Raw genomic sequence first — 22,339 nt, 5'->3', positions numbered from 1 at the left:
GGCTACTTTGTCTTCATTTTATGTGATGCCTAGCAGAGTGTCAGTGGGTGAGACTAGAAGGAGGACCCAAATGCAGAATGCAAAAGGGGTATGGAGAAAACAGTCTTTAATGGAAGTAGCAAACAGAGAAATCAGTTTTAAAGTGAGAGCCGACTGACAGAGCAATGGGGCAAAGGCAAGAACACAGTCCAATAACTAGTTGAGGGTCTAAACACAGGCAAACAAAGCAATGCAAGCTGAGACAAAACCGAATCCAGGAACAGACAAAAATCAGACACCACAAACTACGTCTAGGTCTCCGGTGGGCACCCAGGCTTTCTGTTTGACATGATAAGGTGAAGCAAGGGTCTTCGCAAAGGTCTGAGGCAGAGCGGACTCTCGGCGGAGGTCTGAAGCGGAGCGGCACCCTTGGTGGAGGTCCAAGGCTGAGTGGCACCCTCAGAGGGGCTTGGGAGCATAGAGGTGCCCTTGGCGGGGCTCAGGAGCAGAGGGGCACCATAACAGGCAGGCTGGGAGACATTCTCTGCAGTGCCTGGAAGCTTTTACAGCCCATCAGCCCTGCTGTAAAAGCCACCTGGCACTGCAGAGAATGTCTCCCAGTCTGGAGGTGCCAGGAGGACTTTACAGCAGGGCTGATGGGTTGGGAAGCGTGCTTGACCAAGCGGATAGACTGGGGGTGGCACCCTCGAGAAAGGTCCGAAGTTGAGTGGCACCCTTGTCCGAGGACAGGAGCTGAGCAGTGCCCTCGACAGAGGTGTGGAGCCAAGCGGCGCCCTCGGCGGAGGTCTGGAGCTGAGCAGTCCGATGACCAGTCCAGGGTCTAAACAGATGCAAAATAAGCAATGCAGGCAGAGCAAAAACACAAACCAAAAACAGTCCAAAGTCCAAACCAATAATCAGGTAGGCAGGGCAAAACAGTGATTCGAAACAGGGTTGGGAACCAGGAAATAGTACAGGCAAGACAGCAAGACTAACCTCAGGGACATAAGGAACCAGCGAGATAATCTAACCCAGAGTAAATGTAAAAGGTCTCTTAAAATAATGGGTGGCACGGGAAAAACGGCAAGATGGACACCAAGCTGGAAGCACACACCGCAAACCTGGAAGTCAGTGTCATGAGCCCGGAAGTGAGTGCCAAGAGCCTGACACTGAGTTATACACAGTTCTAACAGCAGTTTTCAAGAATTCCCTGTAAACTGTGTATATGGACGAAACACATTTTAAACAAATTATATATATATATATATATATATATATATATATATATATATATATATATATATATATATATATACAGCATATCAATTTTTCATTATTTTCAGCACCCATATTATTGAAAGCCAAGGCGCACATGACAGGGGGGCGGAGCGACACAACAAGGCACGGTTGGAACCTAATTAGGTGAGCGGCAACTCTTCACCCTCCTTGAGGCGAATGAATAGTATAAAAGGAGCCACAAAGGAAAGCAGGTTCAAGAATGTCTGGCTCCCAACTAATTCACAAATTATCTCTCACTTTTCTCACAGGAAGCAGAGATGGCAGCGAGAGCAGAAAGAGCAGTGCGAGCTATCACAGCGACCACACCGACGCTTACCCTGCCTCTTTGACCCTCTAGAGGTTCCTACGTGCCAAGGACACCGAGCACCCACCCGTACAGACAGGACGGGGTCTCAGCTCTCCTTGGCCTGGCCGTGGCTTCAAGCGACTCGAAACCCCTCCGAGCTCCAAATAATGGCGACCAACGGACTAAGAAATACTCGCATTCACGACTTCACTTCTCCCTTTCCCCCACCACTCCTGTAAATACTGTAAATAAAACACGATGTGACACTTACAATTCTGCTCTCCTTGTGTGTGGGTTCCATCTGTCGCACAAGCGAATCACTACAATATATATATATATATATATATATATATATATATATATATATATATATATATAACTATAGTGCGTTATCATGCCACCTGTTAATTAGTGTTATTCATTGACTGGTAATAATGATATGCCTGGATGGTGTATATTCATGTATTTTTGTTATATATTTAATATTTGTAAAAATTCCCTAGCAGCCTACCTTATCTTTACTAAGGCAGATGGCAGTAGCAGAGCTGTTAGGCCTTGTGTTGAGGTTCTGGTTCAGTGGCGTATCATTGGTAATGCTCAAAGGCAATACAAAGCGGCGAGGAAATGCCATGGATAGGCTGTTATAAACCTGATTATAAAAGTAAAAAAAATATTAAACCCTAAATAAAGTTGAACACCAATGCAAAAAAGCGGAAAGACAAATTTACTAACTTCATCTAGTTCTTCTCCTGACTTGTGCAAGTTCTGTAGAAAATAGATTTTAAGGGCTTGTCCATCATCTGAGCAGCACATATCCACAATTAGGAAGCCATTCTCCTCAAAAGCATTGATCTGGTGGAAGGTGGATAAAGCCTTTGTGTAGTACTTCACAGGACTGACCTGTTACAAAAACATGGAAATTTCTGTGAATGACCTACAATTTTAATAACTGAATAAAAAATTAAAGTTAAGAAAAATCCACACTAAAAATAGTACGGAACAGATTTTAAATCTTTGAATACTGGATTTAGCTGGTCAAAAATGCTCATTGGTGTCACCTTTCCAGTATGTTTGTTTACAACATGGAAGACAGTCTCCTGTTTTGGATCCCAATAGATGCAGTCATCAATGCTTTTCCCTCTCATCCCAGATGTCAGTATCTTAAACAGGTCTAACTTTATGGGCTGTTCAATGAACATCAGGTAGTTCTCTGACATGGCTAGAAAGAAAATACATAATGTTACATGATCTGCTCAAATACAGTAAAGATTAAATAAAAATGTTTGTTAAAGACTTAGTTATGTATTATGGTTTAAAGTATGAAATGTCCAGAGAACAACCATGGCCATTATTGTGTCTCTATTCATTTCTTGGAGAATTTTAAAATCAATGGTGATCTATATACTAACCATTTTCCATAAGTTGTGCTAGGTATATAGTTAGAAATCATTAGTATCATATCTAGCAGTGTTATTTATTTTATTTTATAATATCTGAACGTCTACAGGTCCACAGTTGACTTTCAAACCGGATTTGGTGCCTATAATTTTGAGGATCAAATCCATCTTTTACTCTTTTGGATTGAATATGCAAACGTTTCTCAATATGAATTTAGCTTTGTTGGTGCAGATTTAATTGTTTTGTTAAAATGTATTTCACAACAGCTATTTAAATATTCTTTTTTTTTATGCATTATAGAATTATGATATGCAGCTTAGTCAATGCAAAATTAATAAAGAACACTTGAATGAGCCACACATAGCAGAAAAAACAAGTATAGACCAGGTCTGCAAACCATGGCCTGCCTGGCCACCGCGGGGCCACCAGGAAGAGACGGACTCCGTCCCAGTGAACTCTCTCCAGAACTCCCAGGAGCAGTGTGACGGGGCAAAGGCATTCAGTACAGTGGCATCCAGCCCTAGATAGGCTAGGGGTGTTAGGGAAAACCAGAGGGGGCAGTGCAATGTCTCTTGAGTCGCAAACAAGTTGTTTGGAGGGGAGTTGCTCGGCAGACCAACTCCGGCTTTTGTTGTGTCTTCTGGACGCAAAACTCTTGACTCTGAGTTGTTTCTACAACAGTTGATATAGGAAACCACCGAATTGTTGTCCGTACAGGAGGAAATGCCTCAGAGCTTAAAGCACGTCCAGCATTTCCAGGCAATTAATGTGCTACATCTGATGGGGCCTGCCCAGAGACCTTGAGCGGAACAGCCACTCATGACCGCTCCCCACCCAATGAGAGACGTATCCGTCATAAGTGTTATGCGATGCCCAGGAACTCCCAGTATGGGGTTCCTAGTCAGGAACCCGGGATCTCTCCACACATCTTAGGCACATAGTGCTCACCATGTAACCTTGATCACCCCTCTGGGTAATCCTCAGGTCTTGAGCCACCACTAAGTGGGTCTCATGTGCAGGAGGACATGTGGAACCGCATTGGATGCTGCTGCCATCAGACCCAACAATTTTTTTTTTAAATGTTTGAAATGTGCCCCGCATGCTTATTTTAAATTGAATCCCATAATACGCTAAGTAAGTGGTTCTAAGTGATAGAGAAAGCACACTCTTTTCGGCATTTAGCCTTAACTTATCTGAGATGACGGTCCTCAGATCCGTCATCTCCCAGGGCTTTGGCCTCGAGTGTCACACCGGATCCTTCTTGGGTGAGTATGCATTGCGATGCTCTGTCTCTGCACCTCACAATGCCTGGAAGTGCAGTGTTGTGGTCCAGGCCCAATGAGGGTGATGTGGGACGAATCACTGAAGCACCTCTGACTGCTTTTTGGCCTCCTGAAACCTGTGGACGACCGCATTAACAGCATCGCCGAACAGGCTAGGCTGCACTAGCGGGTTGTCTAGTAGCACTGCCCTATCCCTATTGGAAAGATCCGACGGGGTGAGACAAATGTGTCTCTCAGTCGAGGCTAGGGTGACCATGGACCGGGCCAATGGCCTTGGCGGTCTCTTTGGTAGCCCTAAGGGCTAGGTTTGTAGCAAAGAGGAGCTCATGGACTTGCTGACCACCCGAGACATCTCCCACATCTAGCTCCTGCAGCAGATCGGCTTGATAGGCCTGCAGCACAGCCATGGTTTGCAGCTTTACCCGCTGAGGCATAAACCTTGCCCACCAGCGCCGAGGTGGTTCTCAGGAGCTTAGTGGGCAGCGCTGTGGCTTTGAAAGATGACGCATTATCCGAGGAAAGACATCTAGTGAGCATCTTTGCAATCCGGGGCATCGCCCCATAACCACACTCTCTCAGTCCAACTATATTCAAATATAGTTACACACAAAGACTAAAGAAAAAGGGAGGAATAAGGCCTAACCCACAACCTGGAGCATGTGTGCATGTCTGGGAAGATAGGAGGCAGTAACGTGGGTTGCAGAAAGGGCTTGTCAAGCTTACTAGGTGGACGAGCCTTCTGCCAATTAGCCGACTAGTCGATCTCGAGCTTGGCGACGCCATGGGTCATTACCTCTTAGACTCCACAAAAAGAACTGCCTGAGGGGTAGTCTCAGGGGGCTCGCAGAAATCTCCCCCCATCTCCTTCAGAGGAAGAGAGGCGGAGCTGAGCACTCTCCTTGCAAATGGAAGAAACCACTGAAAAGCATGCTTCTGAAACTTGCGATTGGGTGCTGGACCCGGCAGGTGAGGAAGGCGAAAGGGAAGAGCCCATCTCCAGCCCCTGCGAGGTCCAATTGTGAGCCTCAGGTCCTTGAATGCCTTGAATCGGGGACAGAATCATGAGAAGCGGCAGCACTCTCCTCAAAGACTGCAATCTGTGCAGAATTTTAGATGTAAGGCTAATTCAGAGATTCTCGGAGTGTAGGGTGCACCCCTCTAGTGGGGAATAAAGACATGAGATGTGGAGTGAAATGAATTGCAGATTTTTTTTGTGTGTGTTCTTCATTAATCTTAGTTTATGATTCTCTATCAAAAATAAAGTTCATAAACTTGAAGCAACCACAAACAATTAGGTCATTATAGCAAGTAAAATAAAACAACATTTAAAATGACCTAAAAAAACTACACTTTTATTTTCTCTGTATTTGAACTTGATGCTAATGGATGTTATTAATTTAGAACTTGACATTTCAATAAATTAGACATTGTTAAACATAGTATTTCACTAAAACTTTTGGGCTGATGTAGGACAGGTGGGGCTGTAATAATCCACTCCCTATAAAGCAGGGAATTACAATTAAAGTTTGTGAACTACTGGGCTAACTAATGCTTACTTAGTTAGGTGATCAGGTTAAACTATAAACTCGACTGTAGGTAGCTGTGGTATATCAGGTGTATGAGTTACCAAAGCTGTGGTAGTAGGAAGGCTTGTTTTTTTCGGCAGGAGAAATGGAACATAGCACCTTTGCCCCATGCAATGTTTCATCAGGGTCTTCTTTATTTGGAGGCACTCTGATAATGTTGTATAAAGCTCCTACCAAATACATATAATATGTAGTTATATCTTAGCTCAAATCTAATGCATATATATGTATGAATGATATATGTTAGAATCGTACCTTTTATGCCATAGGAGTTGCCCATATTGTAGACCGTACCATCTGGGTCTACATGAGGGTGGGCTGTTGCACCATTAACAGCAATGAACTTGCTCCAGTCCACCTTTGCCATTATTGTGGAAGGAACATAGGATCAAACATTTAAAAGTAAATTAAATCTTTCACAAATATATTATGGTGGAATAAACATACTTTATATGTTTGGGAAAATGGAAATATGGGAAAATAACTTAAATGTTTTCTATTTTAATGCCTTCAAGATACTGATCATTGTTTGAAGTTATTCAATGTTTTCTGATTGTGGCAATGCTCCAGACCCAAGTTTTTTCTGCAAGCCATGAACTGCCATGATGCATGTTTTAAGGACTGATTGTAGTGCCTGATTACTTTTGAAATGTAGCACTTCTACCGATGAAAAAAGTTAAAGATTATTATTTTGAGTTGTCCCTAAGATGCTTAGCTCTCTGGTAAGCCATATATTTTGTCACTTTGTGAGAAACCAAAACCTTTTCGATCCATGGCGCAACATTGAAAATGGTCTTGAGTAATGAGTAGTAATTAATTTTCTTCTTCCACTTCTTCTTGTTGGTTTTCTTTGGCAGCCCATATAAACACCAGGCAAAAAGTTTTCCAATTAACAATCTGCCCAAATTTAGTCCTGCAAACACTATTGCCACCACTGGGTCAAATGTGGCTCTCATTTAGAAGTCATCAGTGGTCATTATTTTTAACCGTGTGTCCAAAATATCCACAAATTATATCTCACCCAACAAATTTGGTATACATCATCTTCTGAACAAACAGAGCAAGTAAGACATATGAATAACGTTTAGAATACTCCACACAGTTTGCCCAACAAATATGACAATGAAGGTGCCATACAGCATATTAGGCTATTTCTTACTAAAGACCTACATCCTAAATCCTTTATTTTCAATCAACCTTGAAAAACGTTATTAAATGAATTTGGAATAGGATTTGAGATTTTGTCTAAATTTCAAAAGTTATTTTGATATTCGCAACAATTTTCCTGTTAACCTTTTAAACAAATCTTAGTATGCCCTGAGGCTATGCAAGGAATGTAAGCAATCAGGAAGACAGGTCAAAGTAGCAACAGGCAACATGACAGATCACAATAGTGGCATCAGCTGTTATTATTATTATTATTATTATTATTATTTTAAAAGTCTGTGTGGGACTATTTAAGACTGCATTAATATTTAAAAAAAGCACATGTCTGTTAAATGTGAGACTTTAATATCTGAGAATGTGTATATATATATATATATATATATATATATATATATATATATATATATATATATATATATATATATAAATTGCATATGTCCTATGTTACATACCTTCTCTTTTGTTTCTAGAGTGTCTGGATCAATTTTGTGCATAAAGTTTGTCTCTGTGCTGACATAGTAGTCACCTTTGTATTTAACGAAGTTCACATTAGCATTGTCTGTGGGCTCTGTAAAGAGATGAACATTGGCCAGTTAGTTAAATTGGTGGATTTGTTCTTTGGGTCAATGCTGTTGCATAATATTAAAGGGCAAAAAATCAGATAGCACATGTTTATTGCATTTCAAAATAAGAATAGAAAAATAATGTTTAATCACTAACAGTAACTTGAAGTAAATTATATTCTTATACACTGTGCAAAGTTGCAAATACAGAATTACCCCGCTTTACTGCGATTTAAATCTTGTGCCCCCAGTTTATTGCAGAATTGCATTTGCCACATAGCTTATTTGTTTCGCTGATTTTCCCAGTCTCTCGCGGATAGCCCAATAGACTAATAAACTTATAAAAAAAAATTTTTATGTAAAAAAAAAAAAAATGTATCAATAAAAATATCATTATTGTGTTTTTGCAAATGTTTTCTGTATGTGTGGGAGGATGATTTACAAACAAGAAACAAGAAAAAAAAAAAAGCATTTCTGGCCTGGCGTCCATTTATCATGGTTTTTCGTTTATCGTAGGCAGTTTTGGAACAACGGGGATTAACAGGGATTTCTGTATTATAAACAGGGCACATGTGTCTTTAGTTTGTGTATAAAAGTTTTGGTTTATATTGATATAATATATTATATAGTAAAAAAAAAAAAGATACAGGGGGAAAAAAAAGATACAGGAGGAATAAGCCCAGAGACACAGCCTTCCTTCTCATGAAACATTCCAATCTTCTTTCATCTTGGAATCACCATCTTCCTATTAAATGTCAATTTACGATAATTAAGAGCATGTGGTTTTAATCTGAATCACACTATAACAGGAGGAGAGAGCTGTCCTCAACTGAACTTTTCAATGCTTTGTCTTAAGACGAAATGTGTGTAGTCCTATTAGACAATACAATCTATGTGCTAAAGCTGTCAGATTTCTTTTTTTACATGGTCTTTTTCAAAAGTGGCTTCCTTTTGCCAGGAAATAACCCCAGGTTAAATGAGATCATATAAGCATCCGAGCTACATATTTACACACCGTACAAATATAAAACAAGGGTGGACAAGGTGGAGGACGGACAAGTAACGTCGATAGTAACATCCATACCATTGGTATGTTATTGTGCAACCTTGATATCTGTGGATATTGAGAAAGACCTAGTAGACAGGCAGAATATTAACCAAGCACTGGGCTTTTGTTTATTCAGTTTATGCTTTTCAACACACTTACAAAAAAAAAATGTTTTGTGTGTGTCTTGCAAAACCGCATTTATGGCATTTACTGCCCACTTTCTTTCAGTCCACATCCACAATTCAACCATAGCCCACTAGCACTGCTCAACTAAGGCTATGGAGCTGTCAGGTCTGCAACTAACTACACTCCCACTGGAAGAGGTAATCCACCAACACCTTCTGCATGCCCTTGCTACATTATAACCTTTAATTTCAATGGTTGAAGTGGCAGATACCAAAAAGTGATGTGTGTTGGCATACTTCATGCAGTGGATTAACTGGAGGAGGGAAAATTCAAAACAAAGAGATAGGTAGGTAGGGACCCCAGTAGGTAATATTAGATGGTGAGGACTGCCCACTTAATGAAAAGAGGGCCTTCGGTATGGAGTGTATTTATCCCTCCACCGCCATGGATAAAATGGCCCCAGCCCCCTGCCATTCTGCAAATAAAAGTAAGGGAGCATTTGTAATCTCAAAATGGAAAGATTATGCCAAAAGTCATTATTCTAAGTTATTATGTCATTCAAATAAGAGGTGGAATTGTATAGTGCAGAAGTTGTATTTTGTCCATAATATTAAAACATTTATAGGGCTCTAAACAACCCGAATGCATGACATCGGATATGCATTAAATGTACCATATTTTTTCGGACTATAAGCCGCTACTTTTATCCGACATTTTGAACCCCGCAGCTTAAACAACGAAGTGGCTAATTTATGAATTTTTCCTGGGTTTCACAAACTTCAAGCCAAAAAACTGAACCCTATACCATTAGACCAATGAGATTTCCGAACGTAAACGGAAAAAACGCACCTCACCTGTGTTCTGAGCTGCACGGCTTTGGGAGAAAAAACTTCCATCGGGTGATTTTTAAACGCACGATGATGCCAAAAGATAAACTCTCGAGAGAAATAGTTGTGAAAGGAAGGAGGAAAACAGTGAACAATTACTTAATTGGTCGGCTACTGTTTAGATACAAGTGAAGGGATAGCTTCAGTCAGAGATAGCTTCTCCAGTTGCAACAGAAATCATATAAGCACAGACAGGTTTCCAAAACTCGTGCTTTTTTATTTTTCTTGGCAACAGCATTACGGGTTAGTCAAAGAAACTTAGAAATGAGCATCAAAAAATAATAAGGACATAATCCTCAGTCTCCACACATGCAGTAATAGTGGAAAAATGCGGCGGCATGCCATTCCCAAAATATCGCTATGCTCCTAAAGGAAGCGCATATTTGTAAAATTCAGTGGGTGCGGCTTATATATGGGTGCACTTTATAGTCCAGTAGACACAATGTAGTACGGTAGACACAATGTTGACTTTTTTTTAAATCCACTCAAAAACTCAAAAACTACTAGGCTGCTCCAATTACTGTGATACCTTTTGATTATTTACCATGTTGATGGTGTTCATCCTGAACCACCTATTTACAAAGGCTGGAGGTGTCTCAATGTGCAGATTTATTTTAATAGGCTGTGTGCCTAGATAAGAAATAAACACATCTGCAAAGCTCCTCTTGCAATCTAGCAACCTGTACCCCCTGGGACAGTGAGAATTGAACTCCAGAGAGGACTGAGGTAAATTTGGCTACACTTTTTAGACTCGCCTACAGTTTCTGCTTCTCACTTTTATGGACCAGTATCATCACCAGATTGCTGTGTTATATTTGACATGCATTCCCTCTATTGTCAGTCAGGATATACAAAATATGCTGAGATGTTGGATGTTGGATGTTGGATGATGGAGAACTACTACTTCTGAGCATCACATTTATATGTCCACCAAAACTGACAAAGCAATATCCTAAGTGTGAGCACCACACCTTTCTCAAGATTCAAGAAGGTCCATGCTGGACCTAACTGGATCTAAGTGGTGTCATAGCATATAACCTCTTTGTGGAGGGAGCTCTGGATTGGATGATGGTCTCTACCACCTTGGTGGAGAGACCGGAGGCTAGGAGATGTGCCCTCTCAGGGAACTATTTTGCCCCCTACCTAAGAGGGAAGATACCTCCTGAAAGGAATCTCCCAGAGAGGGTGTTCGAGAAGGGCAAACAGGTCCACAAACTATGGCCTACCCGGCCACCTTGGGGCCATCAAGAGAAGACTGAGACTGTCCCGGTGAACTCTCTCCAAAACTCCCGGGAGGTTGTAAGGTAGACCCAGAGTGGACAGTGCCATGTCTCCTGAGTTGCAAACAAGTCCATTGGACGTAGCTGCTATTAGACCCAGCAGTCTTTGAAACTGCTTCACAGTGAGTGGCCTTCTCTCACTCTCTTGATGGCCATAAGAATGGATTTAATTCGAGCAGGAGACAACTGCACCTGCATGAGGGTCAAATCCCAAACTACGCCTAGATAGGTGGTTTTCTGCAATGGAGAAAGCACACTCTTCTTGGCATACAGCCTTAACCCCAGCTCCTTCATGTGGGGAAGAACAACATCTCAATGCCGAGCCGGCAGCTGCTCTCCAGTATCAACTAATCGTCTGAATAATTTAGAATGGGGACACCACGGAATCTCAGCAGGACCAGTGCTGCATACACACATTTCATGAAGGTGCGGACAAGACCAAATGAAAGGACCCGGTATTGGTAAGCTTTGACCCCAAAAGCGAACCTCAGGAACTTCCTGTGAGACAGAAGGATGGATACATTAAAGTATGCATCCTTCAGATCTATCATGACAAACTAGTCCTCTGACCTGATTTAAGCCTCAAAAGAGAGCGGTTCTGCTGACGTAGATCCAATATAGAACGCAACCCTCCATCCTTTTTGGGAACTATGAAGTACCGACTGTAGAACCCGGATTCTCTGTCTGATGGAGGGACCACCTCAATGGCCTTCATCCTTAAAAGAGCATTTAATTCTTGCTCCATGACCAGAGCCTACTTGAGCCACACCAGGGTGGGGCATACCCTGTTTAATCGGGTTTAATCGGGGCAGGCAAAACCAGAACTGAATCGTCTAGCCTCTGTTGACAGTGCACAGGACCCATTGAGACACGTCTGGCAAGCTGCTAGATAGTCTCTTAAAGGAATCAGTCTCTCCGCTGACTGCTTTTTGGCCTCCTGAAATTTGTCAATTTGGCCAAACAGGCCAATTGGCACCAGAGGGGCATCCAGCAGAACAGTCTGACAGGGTAAACAATAGGTGCCTTTCAGTGGACACCAGGGTGGATGTCTCCCATGTTTAGCTCTCGTAGCAGGTCTGCCTGGTAGGCTTGGAGCACAGCTATGGTGTGCAGACAGCTTGCGGCTTGACTTGCTAAGGCGTAAGCCTTGCCCATTAGCGCCAAAGTAGTACGAAGGGGGCAGTGCTAGGGTCTTTAGGGATGATGCTGCATCTAGGGTAAGATAGCCAACCAGCGTTTCTTTAACTCGGGGCACCGTTCCATAACTGGCCACTCAATGATAAGTTTGGCAACAGCTCAGGTCATTACCTCCAGTAGCTCCTCAAACAAGACTGGCTAAGGGGGAGTGTCTGAGGGTTCGCAGACATCCATTACCCCCACCAAGTTCCTGAAGGGGAACAAAAGCATTGATCAGTGCAATGACTGCGTATAAGCTAAGAATTGGGCTTCCTCTGAATGCAGTGAGAGGAGGCACAGTGCATATTCCTTCTACAGCCATGCAAACCACGAGGACCATCTTTCTAAGTGTCAGAATTAAATGCATTTTAATTTATGTAGCAATTTTTACAATGGGCATTGTTTCAAAGCAGCTTTACACAGATAAACATGAGCAGGAAACACACATGGAGATGTTGTACTCTGTAGTAGCACCTCTTGGCCTGCTTATGTGCAAGCACAGTTGCAGCTCTTTGCATAGGTTGTGAAATGCTTGATAATGGGTTTGGTAGAGAAGTGTGAGGGATTTTATGATCTCATACACTCAGGAGGCATTTCCATAGTGGTGTCAGAATCCTTCTTTAATTAGACTGTCATTTATGCAGTCCATGCTTTTCAGCTTACTTCAAAAAACATTTTTAAAAAACAAAAAAGCTCACAGCTTTCATTCTACCAACTTCAAGTTCACACCTGTCTGTTTTTGTGTGCATGTATGCATGTATGTGCTGCAAGTCCTGATCAGCCACTCTTTATCTCATAATGGCAATTATTGCCGGTTTGCCCACCTTCTCTTTGATCACATGCTCAACCTTTGCAGATATATTTGGAATAAAGGAACTGTCCAATGTGGTGGAATATGCTCTGGAATCTGATAGCAGCCCATTTCAGAATCAAGTCATTCCAGCTTTTTATTTTCATTGAGAAAGAGGAATAGCAATGTCTGTTCAATCTGTTCAGTGTAGATTGCTGGGTCATGCAAAACAGCTGTACACAAAAAGCCTGTCCATAAAAGGATAACAATCCCTGGCCTGGGATCAAAAACAACTGAATTACAACATTTGAACATCTTTGCAATTGTAGGTAGACTATACTTACTCATCTCAAAACGGGATAGGAAGCGTTGAAAGATATTTTTGCATGGGTCGGGGAAAGCAAGAGTGCCAAACTCAGACATCACAATTCGATTCATCTCACTGTTCTGCTTGTAAGCGTCACTGCGTAGGAACCGGCTCCGGTAGGTGACCTGACCATCATTAATATGAAAGCAGTGCATCAAGGCCATTCCATCAAACCAGTGGTTGAAGCTAAGACGAGAGAGAAAAAAAAAAATCATAATCTGACTACAATGAGGATTAAGTGAAATACAATAACTGGTAAACTGGTCAGCACGTTTGTATGTAATTTTTTTTTACAACTAGAATTGTGTGGAATACAATCAACTGGTAAACTTTCCAGCAATTGTGTGTGTGTGTGTGTGTGTGTGTGTGTGTGTGTGTGTGTGTGTGTGTAACTAAGGTTTGTTAAGGTTAATAAAGTAGTACATAATAATTGCAATATTATGTGCAATAATATGCTGTTGTTATGGTTTGTTTGTACATAACTAATGAATCAGATATTGCATTTGTGTATCTTTACTGACTGTTGATTTCCAAACTCAAACTTTCCAGGGCCATTGCGAAGAAGATTTCCATGAATCCATGTAGGTATTGTGCCTTTGATGATGGTGGTATGGATGGGTTCTAGAGTCTCCTCCACACTTTGCACAAGGTTGACAACCTCCTGAAGTCCATGTTTTTTCTTGAATGTATTTTTTGGCTTATTGTTAAAAACTGAAAAAGATAAAGATTGATATTACAAATTGTCAATTAAAAGCCCAGGATCTGTTCTCAATAACCAATATTCAAATAAAAATAAGTCTTAATGCTATTCAACAATTTATAAAAGTAACCTACATGTAGTGCAGAACAGCCCAAACCTGATCAATTGCATACACTATGCAATGATTTTGTAGGTGGAATTTTTTTAATTTATTTCAGAGGATGTATTTGTATATTCTGAACCATAATTCGCTAAAAGAGAATTTCTTCTTCATCTTCTTCCGTCTACATACCCCCTGTCCTCTACATCTGCCACTTTTAAACCAACTACCTGCATGTCTTCCCTAACTACATCCATAAACTTCCTCCTTGGCCTTTCTCTTTTCCTCCTTCCTGGTGGCTCCATCCTCAGCAGTCTGCTACCGATAAAACCCATGTCCCCCCTCTGCACATGTCCAAACCATCTCAATCTCTCCTCCCTCACCTTGTTACCAAAATGTTCTACATGCACTGTCCCTCTTAAAAACTCATTTCTAATCCTGTCCATCATCGTCACTCCCAACAAAAATCATTACATCTTCAACTCTGCTACCTCCAGCTCTATTTATCTTTTTGTAAATGAGAAAAAAAAGCTGACCAAAGAATTTTGATATCTAAATTTGTATAATGCCTCTATGAACGCTTGATTCATGAAAGGGTATTAAAAATGCATAATTTTTTTTGCTGTGAACAATGTGCATGGGGCCTTGCCTTGCCCATCAATTGATTCTTAGGACAAATTGGCTGGGGAATTCAGGCATAAGTGAAGGAAGTATTTGTGAATGGTCCAGCAGTACCAAGACACGTTGTGTAATTTGTGCAGTTTGGGGTGAGGAGGCAGTGCCAGGGCCACAACATCCTTTAGGGGATTTTTCTTGGAAGAGTTGTTGGACAAAGCCCTGAGGCATGACTTTAAACAAGTGAAAACAGCTGATGGTCATCAAATACAGTCTAATGTTGTTCTATCCCACCCATAATTTTATTTTTGTTTTTACCTGAAAGCAAAAAACACACTGGGACAATTGACACAGGAGAATTAGGTAAACACACAAGAATGCCACTCTTGGCTGTTTAACAGGGGTACTTAACTACCACAGATAAAATAGAGCTGGGTTAGTGTACTTTAGATAATTTTAAGGGGAAAATAAGTTAATTTTAAATTTCAACGCATCAACACATTTCAAAAAAGTTGGGACAAGGCCATGTTTACCACTGTGTGGCATCCCCTATTATTTTTATAACTTTCTGCAAATGTCTGGGGACTGAGGAGACAAGTTGCTCAAGTTTAGGAATAGGAATGTTGTCCCATTCTTGTCTAATACAAGCTTCTAGTTGCTCAACTGTCTTACATCTTCTTTGTCACTTCTTCCTCTTTATGATGCACTAAATGTTTTCTATGTGTAAAAGAACTGGCCATATCCCAGTACCCGGATCCTTCTTCTACGCAGCCATGATGTTGTAATTGATGCAGTATGTGGTCTGGCATTGTCATGTTGAAAAATGCAAGGTCTTTCCTGAAAGAGAAAACGTCTAGATGGGAGCAAAGGTTGTTCTAGAACTTGGATATACCTTTCAGCATTGATGGTGCCTTTCCAGATGTGTAAGCTGCCCATGCCCCACGCAGTCATGCAACCCCATACCATCAGAGATGCAGGCTTCTGAACTGAGCGCTAATAACAAGTTAGGTTGTCCTTATCCTCTTTAGTCCGGATGACATGGCGTCCCAGTTTTCCAAAAAGAACTTTCCAAATTTTGATTCGTCTGACAACAGAACAGTTTTACACTTTGCCACAGTCCATTTTAAATGAGCCTTGGCCCAGAGAAAACACCTGTGCTTCTGGATCATGTTTAGATATGGCTTCTTTTTTTGACCTATAGAGTTTTAGCCGGAAACGGCGAATGGCACGGTGAATTGTGTTCACCGACAATGATTTCTGGAAGTATTCCTGAGCCCATGTTGTGATTTCCATTACAGTAGCATACAGTACCTGTATGTGATGCAGTGCCATCTAAGGGCCCAAAGATCACGTGCATCCAGTATGGCTTTTCCGGCCTTGACCCTTACACACAGAGATTGTTCCAGATTCTCTGAATCTTTGGATGATTTTATGCACTGTAGATGATGATAACTTCAATCTTTTAGCAATTTTTCTCTGAGAAACTCCTTTCTGATATTGCTCCACTATTTTTCACTGTAGCATTGGGGGAATTGGTGATCATCTGCCCATCTTGACTTCTGAAAGACACTGCCACTCTGAGAGGCTCTTTTTATACCCAATCATGTTGCCAATTGACCTAATATGTTGCAAATTGGTCCTCCAGCTGTTCCTTATATGTACATTTAACTTTTCCGGCCTCATTTTGCTACCTGTCCCAACTTTTTTGGAATGTGTAGCTCTCATGAAATCCAAAATGAGCCAATATTTGGCAGGACATATTAAAATGTCTCACTTTCAACATTTGATATGTTATCTATATTCTATTGTGAATAAAATATGTTTATGAAATTTGTAAATTATTGCATTCCTTGTTTATTCACAATTTGTACAGTGTCCCAACTTTTTTGGAATCGGGTTTGTATTTTTATTTCCGTAAATATTTGACACATATGCATATATATTCCTCATATTTATAATACACACATTTTTATATATATATATATATATATATATATATATATATATATATATATATATATATAAAATCATGTTTTATTTTTTAAACCTGTGTGCCAGCAAGTAACAGGGATCAAGAGGGGACTAAATATAACATTAAACATAATGTAACAAAACTGCAACATTAAACATTTTCACATTTTCAAAGTAGTATTGTGATACAATTGCATGGCATAGTAATTATTTGCACTTTCTCCTGATCTGGAACTTGAAACACTGCATTTAAGTCATCGTCCCAAACTGGAGTCAAAAATGTTGGAAGATTGTTGGAACACTGTACTTTTACTTAAGTGACGGATGTGTGTACTTTTGCGTGTACTTTCCATCTCTGCTTCTATACAGGGTAGAGCTTAAATAATTGAATTCCTCTGCATTTACATGCATGCATTTAGCAGATCTACACCCAACAGTAGGGATGCCTAAGATAAGCACAAGACTGACCTCTCAAATTACTCTCTAGAAGTATATCAATGTTGAATAGTCCTATGAGTCTATGTGACACCAGTTTCACATATTATTACATACTATATTATTTATATATATATATATATATATATATATATATATATATATGTGTATATATTTATAATTATACAAATTTGCCACTTAACGACGGTTAATCCCCCTGCCACGCCCCCTTCGGCGGCTGCATTCCCCGAAGCACCCTGCTTCTTCTCCTCGTCGCAGTCGCAGTCATGCTGATCACACACACCTGACTCTCATTCACTCACTCATCCCATCTCCTATTTAAGCCCCTCACCTCCACACATTTGCGGTCCGTTATTGTTTGTGCATGATCGTATGTGTTGGTTCATGGCGGTCTGTGTAATCGCGTATACGTATCCTGCCACGTACCCTTCTTCTCAGACTCCGCATTCTCTCAACGGCCCCCCGGATTACTCCGATCCTGCTGTTTTCTATGTTCACGCTGTCTGCACCACGTTTATCCGTTGCTGCCCAGCACTGCGCTTTCCATAGTGCGGATCCGTAAATTCTCTCCACGAACTGTCTCTGCTTTTACAGAACTTTGTGGACCGCGCTCCCGGAGCGCACCACTGGATATTACTGCTTCGCTACAAGTATTGGTGGATTTTCTCCTGAGTATTCTCAATAAACTTTGTTTGCGTTTACTTCGGCTTCTGCCTCCTTATCCGCATTACAGGTTATCTCGATCCGCATGACCAATCAAACAAATCACAGCAACACTGTTGTGTAAAAAAAACCTCTAAAACCTTTAATAACGCACATCATGTACATAAAGAAATTTCAAGCATGTTAATATATTGGCGCCATATTGGTTTTTGTTTATCTCGATCATCGGTTATCTCGACGCTTTTTGGCGTCCCCTAGGCCGGGGACATACCCGGGTTCCACTATATATATATATATAAATATATATAGTGGGGGAAACGTGACAAATATGTTACGTTATATATGTTCTCACAGGCAAGAGAATGAAACTGTTCATGTTTGGTACTGGTGAGGAAAACAAGATTATATATACAAGAAACAAGAAATAATAATAAAAAAAGCAGCAAAGTCAAGCTCAGAAACACAGTAAATGCTAATGCTAAAATGAATTTATATGCGAGATCAATGCTTCCCTTAGGCCTTAGGCTAGTGCTCATTCATCAACAAACTGTGTGTTACTGTGAGACACTGGTGCAGAACATGCATGCAAAAACAATGAACTGGCAAAGTAAACTGGAATTCAAATAACAAAAGAGAAGGGCAGACCAATGGTGGAGTATTACAGAAAGAGTCAGTCACATAACCCTGTACCCATATTAACAAAGCATGAGTGGAGGAATTTCTTCATGTCTGGTTAAGAACAAAACTAATTAATACCAACAATTATTCATATTTTAAATTTTGCATTGAGGCCAAAAATAAAGTAGACGGTAATGCATCAACATACAGACAAACTTTTGGAAATGGCCTCAAGTCTGTTCTAAAGCAGTGCTTATGTTCTTGTAGCCTTTTAGCTAGTGCCATTTGTGTTTATATGCACTTAATAGTGCAACATTAGTGAAATGAGCAAATTAGCAAAGGTTATGTCCAATGACCAAGTATGCCCTTGCCTTAACATTAAGTTAAAAAAATCATTAGTTGTATAAATAATCATATAACTGGCAGACGAGGTGGTGGCACAGTTATTTATAAAGATTACTAGGCATCCCACAAAAAACTGGTCATTTATTCAATGCATTTGGACATACTAAATGTAGCTAAAAAAGATAATTGTTATTTACAGATCACACTAATTTGGTAGCATTTCAAATGCCATGGAAAGAGAGCAGAAGGGCTATTATAACTGCTAGATCAGCAAACATCTCTACCTTAATACAATTTTAAATGATACTTAAAAAATTTTATTTCCTTATTAAATCATGTATAATAATGAGTGTTCTAGATTACTCATCAACTATTTTTTTCTTCAAAGCAGTGGCAGGTTGTGTATTTCAAACGTAGACTTCAGTGGTGTTCTACCTGAATCAATCCACCATTATTATGTTATGTATGTATTATTAATCCAATATCATTATTATGATGCCATGGCTATAGAAATCAATATTATAAAGAAATGCAGTGTAACAGAGTACTGCATCACAGACAGGTATTTTATACAGTAAGAATGAATGCCATTACTAAAGCAAGAAACCCATTGAAACAAGAAACACAATTCAACAAGTCTTTAGCTGCAGCCATAGCTGGCCACCCATATACACCATCTGTAGCAAGATCCTCAATATTAACCTCATAAAACGACCCTGGGATTTTCCATGCATTTTTGTTCATTGTTTCACTGTGGGTTTCTTGGGGATTTGAAATTACGGCAAAAATTGAGTTTTTGTGCAAAATGTATAGGAAAGAAAACAGTTCATAAACCTAACCACAGCACTGGGAAAACACTTTAATGTAGCCTCTAATAAAAAGTTTCTGTCTCTGGTTACACAAAAAGATATTTTTTAGCTTTTAACACCATACAGTATATTTTTAGTTGGTTTTGCCAACTCAGAATCTGATTGGGTAAAGTCACAGCTTCAAGCAACATGGACTTTATGCGACAGGTGAAATTTGAGGAATTTGAAAGCCTCATGTCACAGATTTTAACCCTGGCAACCTAGGGTCAATGCATCATTTATCCATAGGTGTGCATGCATTTTTATAGTGTTTCACTGCATTTAATCTGAGATGAATCAAAGATTTTAAAATATATATAAAATGTTTCTATTATACTAATTCTCATAACTTAAATTATGGTATAGACCTTATAGAAGAGTAATGTGCAATACATGTGACATTTGTTAAACCTTATGAAACATTATCAGAAGCATGTCAAGAGGCAAATTAGGGTCAACTGACTGACACTTAATACATGTTCTTATATTGTATTACATGAATTTTGTCTTTCACTTATCAGGCATGAAAATAAACTGTTAAAAATTATTTTCAAAAGCTGTCCCAATGTACATGATTTCATCATATACTGTATGCCATGCAGTCTACGTCTCTAAAACCAGCAAAACATTGCAAACCTTTACGAACAGGCAAGTCATCATAGGGCAGGAACACCACTAATGTTGTTCATTCTGAAGCATCTCTCTCTCTCTTTCTTTCTCTATCTCTCTCTCTCTCTGTCTGTCTTTCTTAGCACTGACGATGTGATCTGGGCAGAAGCAAGCTGCAATTTCACACATCAGCGAAGTAGCATCATCTTACCTGTGGGATGAGGCTTCACATGTGACATTGTGAAAGATGATGCGCTGCTGATGGCAGAGCGGACAAAATGGAAATGGCTGCGTAGGGCTGTGGAGAGAGGGAGAAAGAGAGAGAGAGAGAGAGAGAGAGAGAGAGAGAGAGAGAGAGAGAGAGAGAGAGAGATAGAGTGGGAGGGTGGGGAAGGGAAAGAGATGTAGTTTAAGAAATTCTAAACAACCACAGCAGGTACCAAGTGTTGCCTCTGGATGGCACTACCTTATCTAATATGAATTAAATTGGAGATATAATAAAGGTGTATTAACACAAAGCATAGAACCTAATAACACAATAGGATAATATATGCATGCATCAAAAAACTCATCCGAGTTATAGGAGCCCAACTAATATACATAAAAGCAACAAATAATCAAAGCAATGAGGCTGCAGTCACTGAGGAGCCCTAGAACACATTTGTACACGTTTTATTAGATAAGCCTAAAGCAACACACCGTGTTGGGAGACTGAAAGACAAATTAACAAATAACATATCACAAAATTAGGCTTACCTTTCATGGTTGTTTGTAAGTTTAACCAAAGTTATGGACAATGAATGTGCAGAGCACAGAAAGAAAACAACCTATGTAGGTCAGATACTTTTGCTTTCCACTGCAGTTGGGAGGGCAATCATTGGTCACCTTATGTAAACATGCTTGTAACTGGGCCACTTCCTGGTTGAAAAATGACCCCTGCCCTCCAGTGCTTTGTTGTTATTACTGTGTTGGTAACGTATTTAGGTTAAATCACAGAGCATTTAGTTGTATCAAAAGTATTTTTAGAATTAATGATCCTAAATTGAGACTAAAATACCATTTTGACTGTGCTGAACACGCACGTCCTGATTTTGCCAAGTCCGTGCTGCCCTGAGACAAATATTTTTTATGCGTTTACGACGTCATCACTATGTGCGACCCAATTACTATCACCATTTTGCAGAGTCCGCCAAAATACAAAATAAACAACGTTCTGCACCTGCACCGCACCAGTGGCAAAATCAGGATGTGCCACCCATGGGCGTAAATCCCGGGGGGTGGGGAGGGGGGCGGAGGAGACATGCCACCCCGTCCGAGGATTGTCCCCCCCAAAAAAATTATTTAAAAAATATCGCACTCTCTATTGTGAAAAATATATGAATGTATACCTAAATAACTGTGTAAGTAGAAAAAAAAACTAACGCAAAAATGCATTTAGAAACAGTTGAGTCCCCCCTCCCCTTCTCACAGTGGTTTGACCCACTGCCTGCTATCCCAGTTCATCTCAACTCAATTAGCATATTGTTTAGCTGTGCATTTAGTAAGTGAGCACTGTGCTACGTCCGAACTGACCCCACTGTATTTTTTTTTTGTAGAATACATTTTTATTCTGTTCTGAAGTGTCTTAATTAATAAAAAATTAAACCTTTTTTAAATTCCTTGTTTTTATTGTTGTGATTATTTTTTTAAGATAGTTTTACTTTCTTTATGTAAAGCACTTTGAATTACCATTGTGTATGAAATGTGCTACAGTATAAATAAACTTGCCTTGCAGTGTCATAGACTAGATAGAATGACGGAGAAAAGAAAAATGGACATAAGATCATTTTTCAGTGCACCTAAACCATATCTTTATATGTACAGTTTGACTGTATTATTTGTGTCCCCTTCAAAAATTGCTCATGAGAAATTTTTATATTTATTGTCCCCCCTAATGTTAAATGAAATTTACCCCATGAAGCCACCAGCAAAAAGGTAAGGCCGTGCCTTAATTTTTCTTTTTCTTTCTATTTTACAAAAGTATATTAATGATAGTAAGCTTCATAATTCTTTTTAGATTTGTGGGGATTTCACAGCAGAAATTGTAATATTAGTTTGAATTGCCAAGTTAACCGCGTTAGCCTTTCACTGATGTAAGTTACCGTTAACTTTCTAGCGCCAGTTATAACAGTCTAATAAC

The 22,339-nt window shown here is 40.0% G+C and overlaps 1 protein-coding gene across 3 annotated transcripts in view; it reads right to left on the bottom strand.

The window, feature by feature from the left end:
* The window catches only part of bco2a (beta-carotene oxygenase 2a), a 28,209-nt gene extending 6,816 nt beyond the window's left edge, over positions 1-21,393 (bottom strand). Inside the window, exons 1-11 of one of the 3 annotated variants that reach the window (XM_046839217.1) lie at positions 21,218-21,392; positions 20,917-21,123; positions 20,372-20,458; positions 13,757-13,946; positions 13,213-13,421; positions 7,451-7,566; positions 6,087-6,189; positions 5,873-6,001; positions 2,623-2,783; positions 2,297-2,464; positions 2,076-2,213 (exon numbers count right to left, since the gene is read on the bottom strand). In XM_046839217.1, the coding sequence (XP_046695173.1) occupies positions 2,076-2,213; positions 2,297-2,464; positions 2,623-2,783; positions 5,873-6,001; positions 6,087-6,189; positions 7,451-7,566; positions 13,213-13,421; positions 13,757-13,946; positions 20,372-20,458; positions 20,917-20,923 (1,308 nt within the window). In that variant the 5' untranslated portion in view covers positions 20,924-21,123; positions 21,218-21,392. Of the gene's footprint in view, positions 1-2,075; positions 2,214-2,296; positions 2,465-2,622; positions 2,784-5,872; positions 6,002-6,086; positions 6,190-7,450; positions 7,567-13,212; positions 13,422-13,756; positions 13,947-20,371; positions 20,459-20,916 lie in introns of all 3 variants that reach the window. The other 2 variants (XM_046839219.1, XM_046839216.1) reach the window with 2 other exon arrangements.
* Between the last annotated feature and the right edge of the window lie 946 nt (positions 21,394-22,339).

The sequence above is a fragment of the Silurus meridionalis genome, chromosome 25 (genome assembly GCF_014805685.1).
Source record: "Silurus meridionalis isolate SWU-2019-XX chromosome 25, ASM1480568v1, whole genome shotgun sequence".
Lineage (NCBI taxonomy): Eukaryota > Metazoa > Chordata > Actinopteri > Siluriformes > Siluridae > Silurus > Silurus meridionalis.
This window is presented reverse-complemented; position numbering and strand designations above follow the sequence as displayed.